Genomic DNA, 19501 nt, shown 5'->3' with positions numbered 1-19501 from the left:
ATGATGATTGCATTCCTGGGACCAACATTGTTCATTTTATTTTGTTCATGAACTGCTGAATTATACTTAACGTATATAGCAATTTTGGATCTATTTTCAAAAAGTCATTATAATTCTATTTTTTCTTATAGCATTCTTGCTTGTTTTGATGTCAAGGTAATACTTGTTTTCTAAAGTGAGTAGGCAGCTCTTCCCCTGGACTCACCATATTCTCGATATAGGCGTTGCATTTACAAAGGAGCATTGCAGGCTACCCACCAGTGATAGGTGTTGTCCTTCCAGACATTGACCCAATAATGTCACCAGTTGGTTGTGCAGCTCTAGTGGTTTTTATTTTTATTCATGGAAGGAGGGAAGGAAGGAAGGAAGGAGAAAGGATGGAAAGATGGACAATCAGAAAGGACAAATAAATAAAAAATAACTATCCACTCATCAACTAGAGAAAGCCATAATCAATGGTTTGACTTTATCTTTCCTAATAATTAGACTCTTTCATGGAGTTATTGACCAACGAAAAAAAATCTTTTTAGTGAAGATTGAAATTGTTAGTGATTGTACGAAACTGTTCTTTCATTTGATTACTTTGTTTAAAGAAGAGAAAAGAAATAATTGCAATGCTTATTTTATTTTATAGGGCTATTGGCTGCAGATTGCAATGTCTGAGTCAGTAATTCTTCGCAGTGTGAAGAAATTTGGAGAGGACAATTATGGGTTTGAGTCAGACAGATTCTGTAAGTGGTCTTTTTCTTTTACTGTCTCTTAAACAAAAAGAGGTGAGAGCAAAAGTGGACAAGCTAGTGAACTTCCAAGGGTCAGAGGAAGACCAACAATAATATAAAGAACCATTACTGAATGTATTTCTTACTGACTAACGGGTGGTTCTATCCAGAATCCATGTAATGGAATTCTCGAAAATGCTGGGTAAAAACATATGAAGTGTGGGAGAATGTGCAGTGGCTGCATACATTGAAGGACACAACCAGTGGAATTGGTACAATTTCCAAGACTGAAATCATGGCAGGTCCAGAAATTGATGTCCAATTCCATTTCACTGATATCAAAACATTTTTCAAAAGCACCAGCTGTGAAAGCAGCATAAATGGATTTTAAACTGTACCTCCTCTATAAACTTCCCATGCCTAGGGAAGCTAATGTCAACTCATCATGTAATATTCAACCCGTACCATAAATTAAGAACTTGGGGGGAAAAAACTGCTCAAAGCGTAAGTGAATGAAAGTATCTCATCTACAAAATCCAGCACTGGTTATTATTATTGCCTTTATCCATCTATTGTTAAAATTGATTATAGTAGTAATTATTTAGTGAGAAACAACAAAGACTATACTGGCCAGAGTGAGATAATGGGAAAGGGGGCCCATGTAGGGCCCTCCACTAACATGTAGTGAGCACAAGTGATTCCAAGCAATTATTATTGTTATTTTTAAAACTATTTATTTATTTATTTGAGGGAGAGAGAGAGAGAGAGAGCCCAAACAGGGGGAGGGATAGAGGGAGAGGCAGAGGGAAAGCGTAGGGGAAGCAGACTCCCCACTGAGTGTTGAGGGGAGCCTAACTGAGGGGGCTCCATCTCAGGATCCTGAGATCATGACCTGAACTGACCGGACCCTTAACCTTTTGAACAACCCAGGTACCCCACATTTATTAGTTTTGCTTTTTTTTTTTTTTTAAGATTTTATTTATTTATTTGACAGACAGAGATCACAAGTAGGCAGAAAGGCAGGCAGAGAGAGAGGAGGAAGCAGGCTTCCCGCTGAGCAGAGAGCCCGATGCGGGGCTCGATCCCAGGACCCTGGGATCATGACCTGAGCCAAAGGCAGAGGCTTTAACCCACTGAGCCACCCAGGTGCCCCATAGTTTTTAAACAAATTATATTATTTTACAACTTACAGAGGAAGAAAATGAGACTTGAATAAATTGTTTAAACTGTTGCAAAGATGTCATGACCAGTGATTATGGAGCCATCATCCGAATCCAGTTCTGATTTTTTTAATTTTTTATTAACATATAATGTATTATTAGCCCCAGGGTACAGGTCTGTGAATCGCCAGCTTTACACACTTCACAGCACTCACCATAGTAAATACCCTCCCCAATGTCCATAACCCAACCACCCTCTCCCTACCCACCTCCCCTCAGCAACCCTCAGTTTGTTTTGTGAGATTAAGAGTCTCTTATGGTTTATCTCCCTCCAGATCCCGTCTTGTTTCATTTTTTCCTTCCCTACCCCCCAAACCTCCCCACGTTGCCTATCAAATTCTTCATATCAGGGAGATTATATGATAATTGTCTTTCTCTGATTGACTTATTTCACTCAGCATAACACCTTCTAGTTCCATCCATGTTGTTGCAAAAGGCAAGATTTCATTTCTTTTAATGGCTGCATAGTATTCCATTGTATATATATATACACCACATCTTCTTCATCCACTCATCTGTTGACAGACATCTAGGTTCTTTCCATAGTTTGGCTATTGTGGACATTGCTGTTATAAACATTTGGGTGCATATGCCCCTTCAGATCACTACATTTGAATCGTTAGGGTAAATACCCAGTAGTGTGATTGCTAGGTCATAGGGTAGCTTTATTTTCAACTTTTTGAGGAACCTCCATGTTGTTTTCCAGAGTGGTTGCACCAGCTTGCATTCCCACCAATAGTGTAGGAGAGTTCCCTTTTCTCCTCATCCCCACCAGCATCTGTCATTCCCTGACTTGGTAATTTTAGCCATTCTGACCAGTGTGAGGTGGTATCTCATTGTGGTTTTGACTTGTATTTCCCTGATGCCAAGTGATGCGGAGCACTTCTTCATGTGTCTGTTGGCCACCTGGATGTCTTCTTTGCATAAATGTTTGTTCATGTCCTCTGCCCATTTCTTGCTTGGATTATTTGTCCTTTGGGTGTTGAGTTTGCTAAGTTCTTTATAGACTTTGGATACTAGCCCTTTATCTGATATGTCGTTTGCAAATATCTTCTCCCATTCTGTCAGGTGTCTTTGGTTTTGTTGACTGTTTCCTTTGCTGTGAAAAAACTTTTGATCTTCATGAAGTCCCAATAGTTTATTTTTGCCCTTGCTTCCCTTGCCTTTGGCGATGTTCCTAGGAAGAAGTTGCTGCGACTGAGGTAGAAGAGGTTGCTGCCTGTGTTCTCCTCAAGGATTTTGACGGATTCCTTTCTCACATTGAGGTCCTTCATCTATTTTGAGTCTGTTTTTGTGTGTGGTGTAAGGAAATGGTTCAGATTCATTTTATTTTTTTGCATGTGGCTGTCCAATTTTCCCAACACCATTTTTTGAAGAGATTCCTCACCCCCCCACCCCCATTGGACATTCTGTCCTGCTTTGTCAAAGATTAGTTGACTACAGAGTTGAGGGTCTATTTTTGGGCTCTCTATTCTGTTCCATTGATCCATGTGTCTGTTTTTGTGCTAGTATTATACTGTCTTGATGATGGCAGCTTTGTAATAGAGCTTGAAGTATGGAATTGTGATGCCACCAACTTTGGTTTTCTTTTTCAACATTCCTCTGGCTATTTGAGGTCTTTTCTGGTTCCATATAAATTTTAGGATTATTTGTTCCATTTCTTTGAAAAGAAGGGATGGTATTTTGATAAGGATTGCATTAAACGTGTAAATTGCTTTAGGTAGCATAGACATTTTCACAATATTTGTTCTTCCAATCCATGAGCATGAGACGTTTTTCCATTGTCTTTGTTTTTCCATTTTCTTTGTGTCTTCCTCAATTTCTTTCATGAGTACTTTATAGTTTTCTGAGTACAGATTCTTTTCCTCATTGGTTAGGTTTATTCCTAGGTATCTTATGTTTTGGGGTGCAAATGTAAACGGGATTGACTCCTTAATTTCTCTTTCTTCTGTCTTGTTGTTGGTGTATAGAAATGCAACTGATTTCTGTGCATTGATTTTATATCCTGAAACTTTACTGAATTCCTGTACAAACTCAGATTTGGAGTGGAGTTGTTTGGGTTTTCCACATAAACTATCATATCATCTGTCAAGAGTGATAGTTTGACTTCTTCTTTGCCAATTTGGATGCATGTAATTTCTTTTTGTTGACTGATTGCTAAGGCAAGGACTTCTAGTACTATGTTGAATAGCAGTGGTGATAATGGACATCTCTGCCATGTTCCTGACCTTAGCAGAAAAGCTCTCAGTTTTTCTCCATTAAGAATGATATTCGCTGTGGGTTTTTCATAGATGACTTTGATGATACTGAGGTATGTACCCTCTATGCCTATACTTTGCAGAGTTTTGAACAAGAAAGGATGCTGTACTTTGTCAAATGCTTTTTCAGCATCTATTGAGAGTATCATATGGTTCTTGTTCTTTCTTTTATTAATGTATTGTATCACATTGATTGATTTGTGGATGTTGAACCAAACTTGCAGCCCAGGAATAAATCCCACTTGGTTGTGGTGAATAATCCTTTTAATGTACTATTGAATCCTATTGGCTAGTATTTTGGTGAGAATTTTTGCATCCATATTCATCAAAGATATTGGTATATAATTCTCTTTTTTGATGGGGTCTTTGGTTTTGGGATCAAGGGAAGACTGGCTTCATAAAATTAGTTTCGAAATTTTCCTTCCATTTCTATTTTTTGGAACAGTTTCAGAAGAATAGGAATTAATTATTCTTTAAATGTTTCATAGAATTCCCCTAGGAAACCATCTGGCCCTGAGCTCTTGTTCGTTGGGAGACTTTTGATGCCTGCTTCAATCTCCTTACTGGTTATGGGTCTGTTCAGGTTTTCTACTTTATCCTGGTTCAGTTTTGGTGGTTTATACATCTCTAAGAATGCATCAATTTCTTCCAGATTATCAAATTTGCTAGCATATAGTTGCTCATAATATATTCTTATAATTTCTTGTATTTCTTTGGTGTTGGTTGTGATCTCTCCTCTTTCATTCATGATTTCATTTATTTGGGTCTTTTCTCTTTACTTTTTCATAAGTCTGGCCAGGGGTTTATCAATCTTATTAATTCTTTCAAAGAACCATGTGCTAGCTTAGTTGATTTGTTCTACTGTTTTTTTGGTTTCTATTTCATTGATTTCTGCTCTGATCTTTATCATTTCTCTTCTCCTGCTGGGTTTAAGCTTTCTTTGTTGTTCTTTCTCTAGCTCCTATAGGTGTAGGGTTAGGTTGTGTATTTGAGACATTTCTTGTTTCTTGAGAAAGTCTTCTTTGCTATATATTTTCCTCTCAGGACTGCCTTTGCTGTGTCCCACGGACAATTTTGGACAATTGTGTTTTCATTATCATCTGTTTCCATGAATTTTTTCAATTCTTCTTTAATTTTCTGGTTGACCCATTCATTCTTTAGAAGGATGCTCTTTAGCCTCCATGTATTTGGGTTCTTTCCAAATTTCCTCTTGTGATTGAGTTCCAGCTTCAGAGCATTGTTGGCTGAAAATATGCAGGGAATGATCCCAATCTTTTGGTACTAGTTGAAACCTGATTTTGTGACCTGGGATGTGATCTATTCTGGAGAATGTTCCATGTGCACTAGAGAAGAATGTGTATTCTTTTGCTTTGGGGTGGAATATTCTGAATATATCTGTGATGTCCATCTGGTCCAGTGTGTCATTTAAGGCCTTTATTTCCTTGTTGATCTTTTGCTTGAATGATCTGTCCATTTCAGTGAAGGGAGTGTTAAAGTCCCCACTATTATTGTATTATTGTCAATGTGTTTCTTTGATTTTGTTATTAATTGGTTTATATAGTTGGCTGCTCCCATGTTAGGGGCATAGATATTTAAAATTGTTAGATCTTCTTGTTGGACAGACCCTTTGAGTATGATATAGAGTCCTTCCTCATCTCTTATTATAGTCTTTGGCTTAAAATCTAATTTATCTGATATAAGGATTGCCACCCCAGCTTTTTTTGGATGTCCATTAGCATGGTAAATTGTTTTCCACCCCGGGCGCCTGGGTGGCTCAGTGGGTTAAGCCGCTGCCTTCGGCTCAGGTCATGATCTCAGGGTCCTGGGATCGAGGCCCGCATCGGGCTCTCTGCTCAGCAGGGAGCCTGCTTCCCTCTCTCTCTCTCTCTGCCTGCCTCTCCATCTACTTGTGATTTCTCTCTGTCAAATAAATAAATAAAATCTTTAAAAAAAAATTGTTTTCCACCCCTTCACTTTAAATCTGGAGGTGTCTTTGGGTCTAAAATGAGTTTCTTATAGACAGCATATTGATTGGTTTTGTTTTTTTAATCCATTCTGATACCGTATGTCTTTTGATTGGGGCATTTAGCCCATTTACATTCAAGGTAACTATTGAGAGATATGAATTTAGTGCCATTGTATTGCTTGTAAGGTGACTGTTACTCTATGTTGTCTCTGTTCTTCTCTGGTCTACTATTTTTAGGCTCTCTCTTTGTTTAGCGGACTCCTTTCAATATTTCCTGTAGAGCTGGTTTGGTGTTTACAAATTCTTTTAGTTTTTGTTTGTCCTGAAAGCTTTTTATCTTTTCTTCTATTTTCAATGATAGCCTAGCTAGATATAGTACTCTTAGCTGCATGTTTTTCTCACTTAGTGCTCTGAATATATCATGCCAGTTCTTTCTGGTCTGCCAGGTCTCTGTGGACGAGTCTGCTGCCAATCTAATATTTTTACCATTGTATGTTACCATTGAAAGCAGCAACCAGCTTGCTTTCAGAATTTTCTCTTTGTCACTAAGACTTGTAAGTTTTACTATTAGATGATGGGGTATGGACCTATTTTTTTTTTTTTTTTTAAATTTGAGGAGGATTCTCTGTGCCTCCTGAATTTTGATGTTTATTCCCTTTGCCATATTAGGGAAATTCTCTACAATAATTCACTCCAATATACCTTCTGCCCCCCTCTCTCTTTCTTCTTCTTCCAGAATCCCAATTATTCTAATATTGTTTCATCTTATGGTATCACTTATCTCTCGAATTCTCCCCTCATGGTCCAATAGTTGCTTGTCTCTCTTTTGTCCAGCTTCATTATTCTCTGTCATTTGGGGTTATATCTCTCTATTTCTCTCTTCTACCTCATTTGCCTTAGCAGTAAGATCCTCTATTTTCTTATTGCACCCCATTAATAGTTTTTTTTTTTTTTTAATTTCAGCTTGGTTAGATTTTAGTTCTTTAATTTCTCCAGAAAGGGCTTTTATTTCTCCAGACAGGGTTTCTTTAATATCTTCCATGCCTATTTCAAGCCCAGCTAGCACCCTGAGAATCATCATACTGAACTCAAGATCTGACATATTACCCATGTCTATATTGGTTAGGTCCCTAGCCTTCGGTACTGCCTCTTGTTTGTTTGTTTTGTTTTTGGTGGGTGGTTTTTTTTTTTTTTTTTGGTGAGTCTTTCTGCCTTGTCATTTTATCCAGATAAAAATATATGAATAAGAGAATAAAATACTAAAAGGGTGGTAAATACCCCAGAAAAATGAGCATTAAACAAATCAGAAGAGACCCCAAATCATGGGGAGAAGAAAGGCTGTAAAAAGAAGTTTAAAAATTTTTGAAAAAAGATATTTATACATATATATTAGACTGGTGAATAGAATAGAGCCACCCACTTGATTGTGGGTATATTTTGGCCTTTTAGAAGAAACTACCTCCCAAAATTTTAAAGAAAGAAAATAATATATATATACATACATACATATACACATACACATAAATAAGGGTAAACATGATGAAGGGATGGAATGTGACTCTAAAGATGAAAATTTTTAAAAAATCTTAAGAAAGGAGTTGATAAGATAAGTTGGTTGGGAAAAGAAAGAAAAAGAAAGTGGAGAGAATTTGCTTAGGCTGGAGACTAGAACAAAGCCCTGTGCTAGATTTAGAGTATATTTTAATCTATTAGAATAAGTTATATCCAAATTTTTTCAGAAGAAAAAACTCTATATGTATACAAAAAATAAAGTTAGTTACAATAAAGGATAAAATATGACTATAATAATAAAGTTCAAAAAGATCTTTTTTAAAAAAAGGTATTATTAAGATAAACTAGTTAAAAAATGTTAAAAGAGGAAAGAGTAAAAGTTAAAAAAATTAGAATAAGAAAAAAATAAAATTAAAAACATTTATTTAACTTTGCAAGACTAAAGAATCATAGGGCATGGGGCATCTGGGTGGCTCAGTGGGTTAAGCCTCTACCTTCTGCTCAGGTCATGATCTCAGGGTCCTGGGATCAAGCCCTGCATCGGGCTCTCTGCTCATCAGGGAGCCTGCTTCCCCCCACTCTGTGCCTGCCTCTCTGCCTTCTTGTGATCTCTATCTGTCAAATAAATAAATAAAATCTTAAAAAAAAAAAAGATTCATAGGGCAGAAGCCATGAATTCCATGTTTTGCTTTCCCCTTCTCTGGAATTCCACTATTCTCCTTGATCAATGAGCTTGGTCTTGGCTGGATGTTCTTGCTGATCTTCTGGAGGAGGGACCTGTTGTACTAATTCTTAAGTATCTTTGCCCGAGGAGAAATTGCATTACCCTTGCCATGGGCCGGGCTAAGTAATCTCCTCAGTTCACTCTCAGGAGCTTTTGTTCCCTGAATGTTTTCCTTTCTGTAGAGCTCTGGAAGATGGGAATGAAAATGGCGGCCTCCCAATCTCCGGCCAAGGTGGGAGGTCAAGAGCTCGGGTCACACTCCTCAGTGCACCCTGGGAGAAAAGCGCTCAATTACTCCTGTCTCCCTGGTCTCTGGCTGTGCTCCGAGCTCACCCGGCATGTGACTGAGCATTTCTGTCTCTGGCACACAGCCCCATTTGGAGTCTCCAAACCCAACAGAGTCCTGTCATTCTGCTCTTCCGGGGGGGGGGGTTTCTTCCTGGATCTGTCACTTGGGGTGTCCCTGCTCAAAGAGCAGTGGCTTCACTGTGTCATGGATCACAGTTTAAGGTAACCCCGAGCTGAGAGCTCACTCCTTGGCTCCGTCTCTATAGCTAGCTTCCTGCTCTAATACCCATGAGCTCTGCCACTTCAGACACCCCAATCCTTCCATGACCCCACGGGACCTGAGACCACACTGTCCCCACAAGAGTTCCACCCCTGCTTAGCTTCTGGAGGGATGTCCCTCAGTGGAGCAGACTTTTAAAAGTTCTGATTTTGTGCTCCGCCGCTTGCCGGGAGCCGGCCCCTCCCTCCATGGTCTATCTTTCCTTCACTTTGGATTTACTTCTCTGCAGGTCCTACCTTTCAGAAAGTGGTTGATTTTCTGTTTCTAGAATTGCTGTTCTTCTTCTCTTCAATCTCCTGTTGGATTTGTAGGTGTTTGGAATGGTTTGATAACTAACTAGTTGAACTCCTATGACCTGATGTCACCTCAGCCTGCTCCAGTTCTGATTTCTAAAGCCAAGATGTATAATCTCTATCTATACTACAATGCCTCTTTACTCTTACTTAAATTAAATTAATTAAAATGCCAGAAATTCAGAATTTGCTGTACCATGGCAGGGTTGACATTAGCACCCTGAAATTCCTTTCCCTGTTGCTTCCCTACACCCATGTCCCAGCAACCCCACTTTCACTTCCTGTGCTCCATTTGCTCTCACCTAGGCTGGGGAAAATTCTATCCAGCTTAATTTGGTGGTTTCTTCTGGCATATGAGTGTCAACATCATCTTATTGTCTAATTAATTTGTAGTCTCAATTTTAAATAGATAAATTCTGATGTTTCCAAGGAACAAAACAATAAATATTAATTTTACTTGGTAGTTCAAAGAACTAAATTTTCTTATGCTAATTTAAAATGTTGGTATCTAGTTGACGTTCAGGAAATGCAAATACCTCTTATCCTGTAGAAATATCAAAAATATGTAGTCAAGCCAGCAGTCCTGAACCTGACAGGGTGTCTTCTTGTGTAATATGAGAGACAGACAGAGAGAGAGAATGAAAAAAAGAGAGAGAGAGAGAGAGAGAGAGAGAGAGAGAGAAAAGCAAATAGTCATTTTGCTGTGTTCCATGAGTAAAGCTAACTTATGGGAATGTTTTCCCAGAGCAAACTTTTTAATGACTGTGTTGTTGTGTCATTATTATTAACTGCTTTGTGCATTGTTTTTATCCTGACAGATAACAATGATAAGAATTCAAGGTAAGTGACTATTTCAACAATACATCATCTTTTCTAGAATAACTCCTTAATATTCCTTTTAAAGGCACAAAGCAGAGATAATATTTTCATGCATCTTGTATTTCCCATAAAATGACATAGGTATTCCTTTTCTCTTTAAAACATTGCTGTAATTTGATATCAAAAATCTTTTGACATATCCTTGCTGGATTGGATATATTCAGCAACACTACAGAATTTCTAACCTAAATGGGCAGAGGACAAGGTGAACAAGTACGATTTCATGAGCATAGGAGAGACCCCTAAACCTCAAATTCTTCCCACAGGCAAATAGTAGAACCTTAAAATTTAAATATTAGATATTTCTCTTTAGCTTGAGAATTTGAATACTCATATAAAAGTGTCAGTTACTCATACATTAGTAAGAAGGTAGGACTAGACAGAGTCTAATCTGAGAAGACAGAAGGTAGGCATCAGGCAATTTCCTAGAGAGAGGTGGTGGAAAGGCCAAGATTCAAGTTGTATAGGAAATTCTAAGTAAGTCACAGTAGAGAGGGGTGTTGGATGTGGTAGCATAAGTTTTAGACTAGGAGTGCTAGGGTCAGCCTGGACCTAGAAGAACAACGCTTTTCTCACTGTGTAGAAAAAAGATGAAAATGGGTGTGGATGTAGGTGAATGGTAATGCGAGAATGAATAGGAAGGTTAAGTGAATTCAGTTTTTAGAGGAGATGAATCTATCTTCTGATATATGAGGTAATGTAGAATGAGAAGATCATGGTGAAAGTTTGAGAAAGCTGTGGAGGAAAATGGGACAATCTGTAGACAGATGAAGTACAGTGTTATAGATTGAACTATGACTAGAGACCCTAATCATTCATTCATTCATGCATTCATTCATTCATCCATTCATTTCACAAATATTAATTAAGTGTCTACCAGGTATCAGGCACTATTATAAATGCTTAGTATAAAGAAAAGAACAAAATGGGTCAAAATATCTGTCCTTGATAAGTATATATAGCATGGTAGCTAGTAATAATCTATCACTTTTTTTTCTAAGAAAAAGAAAAAAGCCAACATGGAATGGAGGTATGGAATGATGTAGGGAGAAAGTTGAAATTTCTAAAGGTTTTGGCCAGGGAAGGTCTCACTGAGAAGGTGACTTATGAAGGAAAATCTGAAGGAGATGACGGGGTTGGCCATGCAAGTATCTGAAGAAAGAACATTCTAGTGAGAGGAAATAAAAAGTGCAAATGGTCTAAAGTGAGAAAAAATTTGACATGAACAAAGTCAGCAAAGAAGCCAAGTGGCTTGGGTGCTGAGAACTGGAGTGCAGTAGGAGGAGACAAGGTCAGAGAGCCAATTGGCCAGACCATGGAGGGCCTTGCGTATCTCAGCAAGGACTTGGGCTTCTACTCTGAGCTGGAGGGGTAGTTTAGGGCAGCTGACTGCCAGGAGTGGCATATGTTGGCACCAGTTCACATGTGTCTCCAGCAGGTCCCACAGCCTGGCTTCAGGAGAAGGGGGGCAAAACATGCATGGATGTAGAGATGGAGTTTCCAAAGATGGAGGTGGGGAAAAGGATTAAGGTTGATGTAAGAATGTAGTTCAAATGGCTGGTGTGGGATCTGGGACACATGGGGAAAGAAGCACAATCTTGATGGGGTTTTAAGAATTATAAATTAAGGAGGGTTTAAGGGACTGCAGGACTCAACTGAGATGACAAATAGGTGGAGAAGGAGAAAGGAAGTGACAAAACAGGATGCACAGACAGTTCCAGAATGCCATTGGAGTAGAGTAGTTTCTGGTGAAAGAAAGGTTCAGGGTGTATCCATGAAAGGATGACTCAGGTGAAGTATAGATCCCTGGAGTTGAGAAGGTCAAAGATGGGTTACATGGTTACATACAACTTTATGAGAAATGAAATGAGTAAGAAATAGTGAGGAAATACAATATTATGGGAAGTATAAGAGTTTTTAAAAACTTTTCCATCATATCAATACTGTTTAATGTAGTTGTTAAATTTTTAAGTGCTGGAAGGAAGCTTTAAATCAGCTAATCCAACCACCTGAACTTACATTACAAGGGACTATACATAGAAATGGGTTGAGGGTCAAGGTTGAGGTCCAATAGTTTTACGTTAGTATAACTGGGAATACAGAGAACCTTTTATTTCCTTTCAATACCTCTCAGAAAAACTTCACTGAATCTCTGCTAAACATGAGATATAGCTATACTGAAATCTCTGAAAGAGGTAAATCTGAAAAATAAGAGCTTGTTTTCAAGATGCCAGGTTTGGCAAGAATTTCTCAGTCAATGGGGACTTTATTCCTTACTAAAGGATGACTCATGGAGTCATTATCTAGGGAGAATTTCTCTTTGTTTTGGAAAGGATGGTCTATAAATCCATTACGTTTTTCTCCTCAGGTTACAAGATGAGAGGAAAGGTGACAGCAGTCAAGTTGGCTTCTTTCAATTGGTAATAAAACTGTGCTGATTTTTGACATAAATTTTGCAACCACAAATTGTTCAGATTATGGAGGGAGTGTTAAATCTTAAATCACTGGCAGGTTTTTAAGAACAGTGTTCACTTTTTCAGTCATAAACTTTGTCTATGTAATGACATGCTAAATGGCAGTTAGAAATATATTGGTAATTAAACTTAAATCCTGGATGCCTGGGTGTCTCAGTCAGTTAAGCATCTCAGTCAGTTAAGCATGTCAGGTTGTGATTCAGGGTTGTGAGTTCAAGCCCTGTGTTGGGCTCCATGCTGGAGGTGGAGTCTGCTTAAAATTCTCTCTCTCCCTCTGTCCCATCTCACTGTCTCTCTCTCTCCTCCCCAGTTATAAATAAATAAATATATATATAAGTAAATCCTATCTGGTAATATTAAACACATAATCCTATCTGGTAGATCAGAAAAGTGTCCTGGAAGATAATCACTAAGTCCATAATTATTTTAGTAAAGGAAATCATTACAGTAATCATATGATGTATATTTATCCTTATGACATATCTTTGGAAATTCCATAGTGTGGTATTTTCCCCTAATTTTCACAAGGCTGAGGCATTTCTAGACACTAATAGGCACTCTTGTTTGCCAGTATTAGTTCTGGGATACAATTTATGCTATTGCTGAATCCTTCACAAGCATTTCTACATGGCAATGGCATCAATGCCGTGACCATGTCCCACTGAAGTTGTGAATCAATGGCTAAGAAACAAAGTCAGTTCTTGAGGTAAAGAGAATGAATTCAGAGACTAGGAAAGAAATAATATAAACTAACTGTGTAAGAGTCCAGTGTTTTAGATAATTAATATACCACTTATTTTTTCTTAAGATTTTATTTATTTATTTGAGAGAGAGTGAAAGCGAGAGAAATCACAGAGGGAGAGGCAGAGGGAGGAACAGATTCCCCACTGAGCAGAGAGACTGATGCGGGGTTTGACCCCAGGACTCTGGGATCATGAACTGAGCTGAAGGCAGATGCTCAACCGACTGGGCCACCCAGGTGCCCCAATATACCATTTATTTTGATATAATTAGTGATCTCTCTATTGTTCAATTACGATGATTCCCATAAAATTTGGTGCTAAATGATATTTATCACAATCTAGTAACTAAAATTAAATAGTCCTCCTACTTCTCCTGCTTTTCACCCATAGATGATCTCTGAATCCTTTGTTTTTCAAGTTTCGATTTTCTTCAACGACTGACATTTGGCTGATGTTTGTGGGAAGTTTATGTGCATTTCTCCATGGACTATCCCATCCAGGAGTGCTGCTCATTTTTGGCACAATGACAGATGTTTTTATTGACTACGACACTGAATTACAAGAACTCAAGATCCCTGGAAGAGCATGTGTAAACAACACTATCGTATGGATCAACAGCTCCCTTAACCAGAGTATGACCAATGGAACGCGGTGTGGGTAGGCTGCTATTTTTCATTTTTTCCTTTTTTTTGCTCATCCATTAAATTATAATTCAAAATGTGTAAATGGGATTTTATTAGCTGAACTGGAGTGATATTCAACAGAGAGCGAACAGAAACAAAAATTTAACCCATATTTCTGAAAATTACTCTGCCCTGAGCTTCTTCCTATTTTACCGGGTTTTAAAATCCTAACAAAAAAAACAGAATTAGAAATTATCCATTAAGTGGGTCACCCAAATTTAAGCACTTGGTAGACTATAGGCTTGAGGATGAACACTACCAGTACAGTAGGAAGGTAAGCCATGAATTTTACTTGAGTCTTTGTCATGTCTTATGTCTTATATGCAAGACTTCTTTTAGTGCCTTAACTGCTTTCTGTTTCTTAGCTTCTGTGACTGTGGCAAATGGCCCACATGATCTTCAGTCTTCTTTCTTTAATGGGAAACTCATTAGTGTGCTACAGCACTTGGAGTAGAGGCTGCTTTGTCTCAGTAGTTGAGTCTCTACGGAAGAGTGGTGTGGCGCTATAAACAGAAGGGGGCCATGCAGTATTAGCCAGAACCCACTGTGCTACTATTCATTTTGTGATAAGCCCAACAGTGAGTCTATAGTGTTTCATGATGTTGACTCACTGTCACAGAATGAACTTTGCAGCCTGCCTCACACTGCCTCAGGGCCAGAACATGCTCATTGGCGTGTATGAACCCACACGCTCAGGTTCAAGAGCCAAGGGCCAAGCACATCCTGACTAGAAAGACACTTGGAATAGCTCCCTTAGGCAAATTTATATTTTTCACCTTCATTTAAAAAATATTTCCACATATTTCATTTAGATTATGAGCAAATCCTGTTAAACCACTGATACTGTTCCATAATATTATCTACTGTTAGGGTCTTTCATTCATTTACTCATTCAACCAAAATTTTTGAACACCAACTTCATACCAGGAAATTGTGTAAGCCTCAAGGATATAGTGATTATTTTGAGTCATGGTCCTTATCTTCGTGGTGTTTAGGTCTAGTCAGTAAAATCATCATTAAATCAGAGACCATTCAAATAGATATGTAGTTACAGCTGGTTAGTATTTGACAGAAAAATACAAGACAATATACAATGTGCAGAATTAGCTTTTAAAAAATAATAAGCTTACTCATTAGAAATAAATTTCCTAATATCTAAATATATATGTTTCTTTTCTAAATTTGGAAGTAAGATTCAGAACAGTTTGTATAAATGAGTTACTGTTGTCAATGACAGTCTTTTAATTTTAAGTCTTTTATGTTGGAAGACAAAAAGAAATTGTTTTTTACAGAGTAGTTTGACTACAAAAACGTAAGGTTAATTATTTCCCCCTTTGAAAAAAGGGCATTCAGATTTATGTATGATGTAAATTGACCCAAATCATTAATAACATTTATGAAGGTAAAATTTTCTAGGGAAAATTCCTGAAAGTATAGCCTGTTATGCTTTCAAGTTTGGTAATAAATGTTAGGCTAAAATTTGAGACATGTCCATGATAACAAGTGTTCATAAATATTTATTAGACAATGTAAAGAGTGAATCCATCATTAACATCTATATCACTAACATCCAGTAGAAAGGAATTTTCCGTGGCTACCCATCACTCACACTTTAGTAATTTTTACTAGGTGATATACTTGAAGGTGAGCAAATAGTGCAAAGCAAATGGAGGCTTTCAGAAGCTCATTGGCTTTGCTGAATTTATAGGATACAGACCATGTAAAAGGATATTTGTCCTTTTTAAAAAATTTCGTATGAGTTTCTGGAATTGTGTAGACCTTGTCTTTCTCAGGCTTTTTCTTTATGAGGATCTCCTTTGATGAGTTAAATACTTTTGTTTTGTTTTGTTTTGTTGTGTTATAGTTTTAATGAGCCATTTCCTTATTTGGTAATGGTTTAATTCTTTTTTTTTTTTAATTTTTTGATGAGTTAAATACTTTAATTGTGAATTATTATGGTCCCTGACATGACTCCTGCTTTACTTCTGGGTAAATATTTGTTTAGCTTTTATGTAGTTAAGATCACTGTGAAAATAGACTTGGGTGGAACAGAAGAGAAGGGAGTGGACATTTTCCTACCTGTAAGTGGTTAACGTGCCTCCAGAATTACTCAGCTCTTTTGCACCTTTTTCCTTGGAAAAAGTATATCATTAAAAGTGTAATTTCTCCACCTATTATAATAAGTATATTAGTCTTGGAAGGCTACTCCATGATTTTATCAACATAAGCAGGCATGTGTAATAGTAGGACCTGGTTTTGCTCTTTCATTTCACTGGTTGGTTTCTACATTTCAGTTATAATCCATTGGATGGAATTTTTAGGCAAAACCTTCCAAATGATTCTCAGTGCATAATGCTGAAAGTATTATAGAACATCAGGCCTCCTGATTAGTTTATCATAATTTATTTGCTCAGAATAATCAAATAGTAAGACAAAAGAATGAAAAATGACTGAAAGGGAAGTTCAAAGAGTCCAAATACCGCAGTGCAGCTTCTTTCTACTTTCTTTTAACCAACTGAAGTATAAAAATTCAAATGGAAGCCACAAAGTCTTGTGACTTAATTGTGGAAGTAACATACCATAATTTCTGCCATTCTCTACAGCTATTGAGAAGTCCAATTCCTCATTTCCCCCACATGTGAATGCATTAAAGTAGAAACCAGCCTGTATTTTCTCTTGGATTTCAGTCTGCTTTTTTAGCAACGTACAGTTAGTGTATGCATTCAAGCACTATATTGAAGTTAGACACTGTAAAACCATGCACTTTTTAAAATAGTTTTATTGAGACACAATTTACATGCCATGAAATTTACCAACTTAAGGTGTACAACTCAATGGTTTTTAGTCTTTTGCAGAGCTGTGCCTCCACCACTATAATCAATTTTAGAACACTTTTATTACTACGAAAAGAAACCCCATACCCCTTAGCTATCATTCTCCGATTCCCTCATTCCCCCCCTCAGTCCTAGACAACCACTAATCTACCTTCTGGCTCTGTAGACTTACCTATTCTGGTCATTTCATACAAATGGAATCCCACAATATGGGGTCCTTTGTGACTGGCTTCTTCAACTGAACATAATGTTTTCAAGGTTCGTCATATCATAGCATGAATTAGCACAGCCTAGCATGTGCCTGTCCTGGAGAGTGTTCCACATGCACTTGTGGGAAATATGTATTTTGCTGTTATTGAATGGAACGTTCCAAAGATGTCTGTCAGGACTAATTGGTTTATGGTGTTACTCAAGTCTTCTATTCCTAGTTCTTTTTTTTTTTTTTTTAAAGATTTTATTTATTTATTTGACAGAGAGAAATCACAAGTAGATGGAGAGGCAGGCAGAGAGAGAGAGAGGGAAGCAGGCTCCCTGCTGAGCAGAGAGCCCGATGTGGGCCTCGATCCCAGGACCCTGAGATCATGACCTGAGCCGAAGGCAGCGGCTTAACCCACTGAGCCACCCAGGTGCCCTTCTATTCCTAGTTCTATCCAAAACTGAAAATATGGAGTTGTAATCTCTGACTATTATCAATGATCTATATCTACCCTTGAATCTGTCACCCTTTGTTTCATGTATTTGGGGGCTCCGTTTTTAGATGTATATATATTTAAAATTTCTATAATCTTTCTATAAATTGACCCTTTATAATTACAAAAATGGTTTTTATTTCTAGTAACAATTTTTTATAATTTGTCTTATATTAGTATAGCCACTCTTGGTGTGTTATGGCTGCTTTTTACCATGACATATCTTTTTTCCATACTACTTTCAACTTGCTCATATCTTTGAATTTAAATATGTCTCCTTCAGACAGCCTACAGTTGTAGCTTGTATTTTGTTTTTTTATAATTTACCCAGTCTCACAATCTCTGCCATTTGATTGGATTATTTAATCCATTACATATAAAACCAACCTACCTAAGAGTCTAAAAAAGTGGATAGGAGAAGGTTAGAGATCTCAGGACCCAAATAATGACATGGTTGTGTATTTCATGGATTTTCTTTAGGCTTCATTTGTACTAGATTGGGTGTTGGGAAGCTGTAACCTAGAAATACCCAGTATGTACAGACGACAAAGGACTCAATAAAATTCTGCTTTCTCTAGATAATAGACCACAAAGAGGCAGCCTGACAGAAGAATTTCAGGCAGTTAATATTCTACTCAAGCCAACACCACAGAACAAAACAAAACACACATAACCCCCCTCTTTTTTTTTTTAAAGATTTTATTTATTTATTTGACAGGCAGAGATCACAAGTAGGCAGAGAGGCAGGCAGAGAGAGAGGAGGAAGCAGGCTCTCTACTGAGCAGAGAGCCCGATGCGGGGCTTGATCCCAAGACCTTGAGATCATGACCTGAGCAGAAGGCAGAGGCTTAACCCTCTAAGCCACCCAGGTGCCCCCATAACCCCCCTCTTATCCATGGCAGCAAGGTTGGGGACCTAGACTTCCGTATTTGCCAGGTATCAATGAGCCACTGCCCTGTCTCTCCCCTACCCAACTCCTGTGGTGTCAGTGAAGAATATGTGGAGACCTAAACCATCCCCATGGTAATGAGAAACCTCTCCCCTACCTGCTCGGGTAGTATCAGAGAGTCAGGACATTCATCACCACCCCTATGGAAGAGAAAGTCAAGACATTTTCGATGAGGGAAATGAAGAGAATTTGTCAGCTGACTTACTTAAAAGAATGACTAAAGTAAGTTCTTTGAACAGAAAGGAAACAATAAAAGAAACCTTGGGTATTTATTTAGTAGAAAGAACATGGTAAGCAAAACTTCCCTTCTTTTCCAGAGTTTTCTAAATTATGTTTGAGGGTGGAAGCAAAAATGCTAACACTGTCTGATATAGCTCTATTGTAATACTGTCTGAGGTGAGTGTGATTTGGAAATATTAAAGACAAATCATTAACAGGGGAGAATAGATGTATATAATGGGAGGCAGTGTTTTTATACCCTGTGCAAACTGGTAAAATGACAACACTAGCTGACTATAATAAGTGATATATCTATAATGGAATTCCTAGAGCAACCACTAAAAAAGCTATTCAAAGAGATACAGTCAAAACCACTACAGATAAATTAAAACTGAATTCTAAAAAATGTTTGAGGGCAGCTGGCTGGAGCAGTCTGTTAAGCATTTGACTCTTAATCTCAGCTCATGTCTTGATCTCAGGGTTGTGAGTTCAAGCCCAACATTGGGCTCCATGCTAGGTGTGGAGCCTACTTAAAATAAAATAAGAAAATTAAATAAAATTAAATTAAAATAAAAAAGGGTTTGAGTAGCCCATAAGAAAGCAGGGGGAAGAAAACAGAAAAATATGAAACAGAGAGAACAAACAGAAAAGAAAAAAAATGTTACATTTGAGCCCTAACATATCAATTATTATATTAAATTTGTGATTTATTTTATTTTTTTTAAAAGATTTTATTTATGTATTTGACACAGAGAGAGAGATCACAAGTAG

At 37.7% G+C, this 19501-nt stretch overlaps 1 protein-coding gene across 3 annotated transcripts in view; it reads left to right on the top strand.

Annotated features, from left to right (window-relative positions):
* Nucleotides 1-19501, top strand: part of ABCB11 (ATP binding cassette subfamily B member 11) — a 98490-nt gene that overhangs the window by 9028 nt on the left and 69961 nt on the right. The window contains exons 2-5 of one of the 3 annotated variants that reach the window (XM_032355860.1): nt 635-731; nt 10079-10100; nt 12508-12559; nt 13775-14013. In XM_032355860.1, the coding sequence (XP_032211751.1) occupies nt 656-731; nt 10079-10100; nt 12508-12559; nt 13775-14013 (389 nt within the window). In that variant the 5' untranslated portion in view covers nt 635-655. Of the gene's footprint in view, nt 1-634; nt 732-10078; nt 10101-12507; nt 12560-13746; nt 14014-19501 lie in introns of all 3 variants that reach the window. The other 2 variants (XM_032355861.1, XM_032355862.1) reach the window with 2 other exon arrangements.

This window comes from Mustela erminea, chromosome 8 (genome assembly GCF_009829155.1).
Source record: "Mustela erminea isolate mMusErm1 chromosome 8, mMusErm1.Pri, whole genome shotgun sequence".
In the NCBI taxonomy this organism is placed as follows: domain Eukaryota; kingdom Metazoa; phylum Chordata; class Mammalia; order Carnivora; family Mustelidae; genus Mustela; species Mustela erminea.
Note: the sequence above shows the minus strand (reverse complement) of the source record. Positions and strands in the feature narration are given on the sequence as shown.